The sequence below is a fragment of the Triticum urartu genome, chromosome 3A (assembly GCF_056163025.1).
Source record: "Triticum urartu cultivar PI428250 chromosome 3A, HENAU_Tu73, whole genome shotgun sequence".
Lineage (NCBI taxonomy): Eukaryota > Viridiplantae > Streptophyta > Magnoliopsida > Poales > Poaceae > Triticum > Triticum urartu.
The window spans coordinates 681,042,402-681,045,253 of NC_141875.1; the positions used below are offsets into that span (position 1 = coordinate 681,042,402).

Here is a 2,852-nt window from a genome sequence, read left to right on the forward strand (position 1 = left end):
CCGTTCGTGACTTCATGGCACAAAGTCATGATAGGTGTGACCTAGTACGGCTTGTGATGATCACCACTCTCTCAAAGCAATGTGTCGGTGACCGAGGATGTGAAGGATATTGGGGTGTGGTCTCACGATGGGGGTTCGTAGCCTTGGAACTCCCAAGAAGCACTAGCCAGCGAGAGAAATTTACGCAAAACTAAAGTGGTGTATGTGAGATATGTGTTACATGACTGACGCCATTCGTGAAACGACATGTATCATTGAAATGATAATTTTTGGTACTTAACCGTAAGTGAGCAACTTATGTTACACAACCATAAGACACGCAAAGAGTTTCAATTGCAAGTCAGTTGGCCAAAACGATGGTATATAACTTAATACATATAAATAGTGATACATTGACAATTAACATTCTTGGAATATATCACGAACACTAGTACATTTTCCACTAGAACAATGAAGCCCTTATTTGATAATATGTAAGATGATAACAAATAAATGAAAAAAGAGTCAAAGCTATCAATTTGACATAGTACAGTAGGTTGGGCTCCATTTTTTTAGATTCCTCACATGAAGGGGACTAGGGGTTGGCATTGCCATACCCAGATCCAGCACCTTTGCCTGCACCACTCCCACCATTTCTTCCTCCTCCATTGCCACCACCGTTTCCACCAGCATCTGCATTTGTACTACCTTGTCTATACCAATTGTTAGTAGCTGCAGCTGAGCCAGAACCAGTGCCACTACCAGCCCCATATCCACTAGATCCTTGATAACCACTAGCTTTCCCTCCGCCACCGCCACCACCGGCACCACCAGCGCTAGTATATCCACCATAGCCACCACCATAAGGATATGAAGATCCTTGACTATATTGACTGGAACCAGAGCCAGAGCCGGACCCGCTACCATATCCAGTTCCACCATCTTGGCCACCGCCTCCGCCGCCACCTCCACCTCCACCGCTTGCATGGCTACCACTACTAGAACTCACGCCAGACCCAGTTCCACTCCCAGCACCCGAGCCACCACCACTTACAGTTCCCCCACCCTCTCCTCCTCCCGCCCCCGTTCCCGTGGCGCTTCCACTGCCGAATCTAACCACCCTTGCAGCATTGGCCAGTCCAATGCTCAAGAGGACAACATAGCCGAGGGCTACTAGCTTTGTGCCTACCATTGTGTGTGTTTTATGGAAGTGTGTACTCTTGCAAGATGAGATGAGTTCTAAGCGAAATATCAATGGATATTTATAGTGGTGCTTCCGGCCATGCATGTTGGGGGTGTTGGTGGAGTTGTTGACGAAGTCATGTCTCAACTGCAGGTGGAGGCTTAGAATAATTAGTGCCTTAATTGGTGCAGGTAAAAGTAAACGAGATGACTGACTTCTAATCGTGATCGCATCCACGTTGGGTCAATAGTTCTAAAACACATGCATGCTAGCATCCACTGATGAACACATCTAGCTCCAGGCTTGAATAGTTGACATTAGAGCATAGGAGGCAGCAACGTGGAAGTTTCGGTAGTTGAATTTGGAGTTGGAGGGTATTGTACTAGCAGATGGCAAAAATCCAAACCACGTTCATGCCGGCACCAAGGATCATCTTGTCAAGGTAATTAAGCCTACACCACCACTGAATGCCTGTTTATGCTACTTGCATGCATGATTACCATTTTATCTTACGGTCAAATAACCATGCATGCATGCATGTTACTAATTAGCTATAGATGATTAACTGTGGGCTAGGATAGGCCAGCCGGGTTAACGACGTGGGCAAGTTGTTTTCACTGCCGATGGCAAGCAAGAGCTGGAGTCGAAGTAAACGACGACTCCGCCCATGTAATCGATCAAGTCGTTGGGTCAAGTAGCCGTGCATGAAGAAGTGATTAGCAGATGATCAAGTTCAAGTGGGATGGCAAGATCGATCCAAAACCACGTGCATGCCAGCACCGTAAGCCTATACGTATCGTACACCATATTATTTGATGCCCGGACTAGTTCAAGTTAATAGCTGAACAGGTTGTAAACCGTGATACATAGCTGCTTTTTCATGTACTGAACGAAAATCTACGGCAACGCTGCTTTATGAGCCGAGATGGTCACTGCCACGCCAAACAGCGAAGGGAAGCAGACGTTATTGCCACGCTGGCAAAATCAACAGACCCTCACCTAGCCAGATAGATAGGTCAACAATAATTTACGACAACGAGCCATCAAACCATCGCAGCCGACATTGTCGAGATGGGGAGGCTCGAGGAAACTTTATTCGCCACACCGACGGCGCTGCCGTGCAACCCTTGTAAAAGCATCAAAGAGTGGAATACTAGATATCCATATGGTAGATCAGGGCTTTCCCGCACTCCCATATCAGCAGTGGAGGAGGTGGCGACCTACCACCGGACAAGAGATGGCCGCGCGGTGCATCCAGAAAATCTCCCCTCCAGGGTTTGAGAGGTGAGAACGGTTCTAGAAAAACTAGTGGTGAGGTTAGTTAACTAGATGGATCATCATAATTAACATAATTAACTAGTGTTTTGGCCAAAAAACTCACAATCTATTCATCTTCAATCATGGCAGTACAACGAACACTATAAATAATAAGAATTATATCCAGGTCCATAGACCACCTAGCGACGACTAGAAGCATTGAAGCGAGCCAAAGATGCGCCGCCGTCAACACCCCTCCCTCGCCGGAGCCAGGAAAAACTTGCAGTCGGGAAGTCGTCGTGCTAAGGCCTCATAGGACCAGTGCACTAGAATAGCAACCACTGCCATTGTAGAGTAGCGTAGATCAGAAGGATCCAACTTGAAGACACATGAACGTAGACAAACTACGATAAGATTCGAGCAAATCCACCAA

At 46.8% G+C, this 2,852-nt stretch overlaps 1 protein-coding gene across 1 annotated transcript; it reads right to left on the bottom strand.

The window, feature by feature from the left end:
• Positions 1 to 392: 392 nt before the first annotated feature.
• On the bottom strand, positions 393 to 1,224 carry LOC125549160 (uncharacterized). Its single transcript, XM_087514000.1, has one exon. It carries the CDS (start codon positions 1,169 to 1,171, stop codon positions 575 to 577), a length of 597 nt encoding a protein of 198 aa, XP_087370126.1. The 5' UTR covers positions 1,172 to 1,224; the 3' UTR covers positions 393 to 574.
• Positions 1,225 to 2,852: the final 1,628 nt, after the last annotated feature.

Excerpts from the sequence above, each read along its gene's own strand:
- LOC125549160 (XM_087514000.1), bottom strand. The coding sequence starts at position 1,171 with ATGGTAGGCACAAAGCTAGTAGCCCTCGGCTATGTTGTCCTCTTGAGC.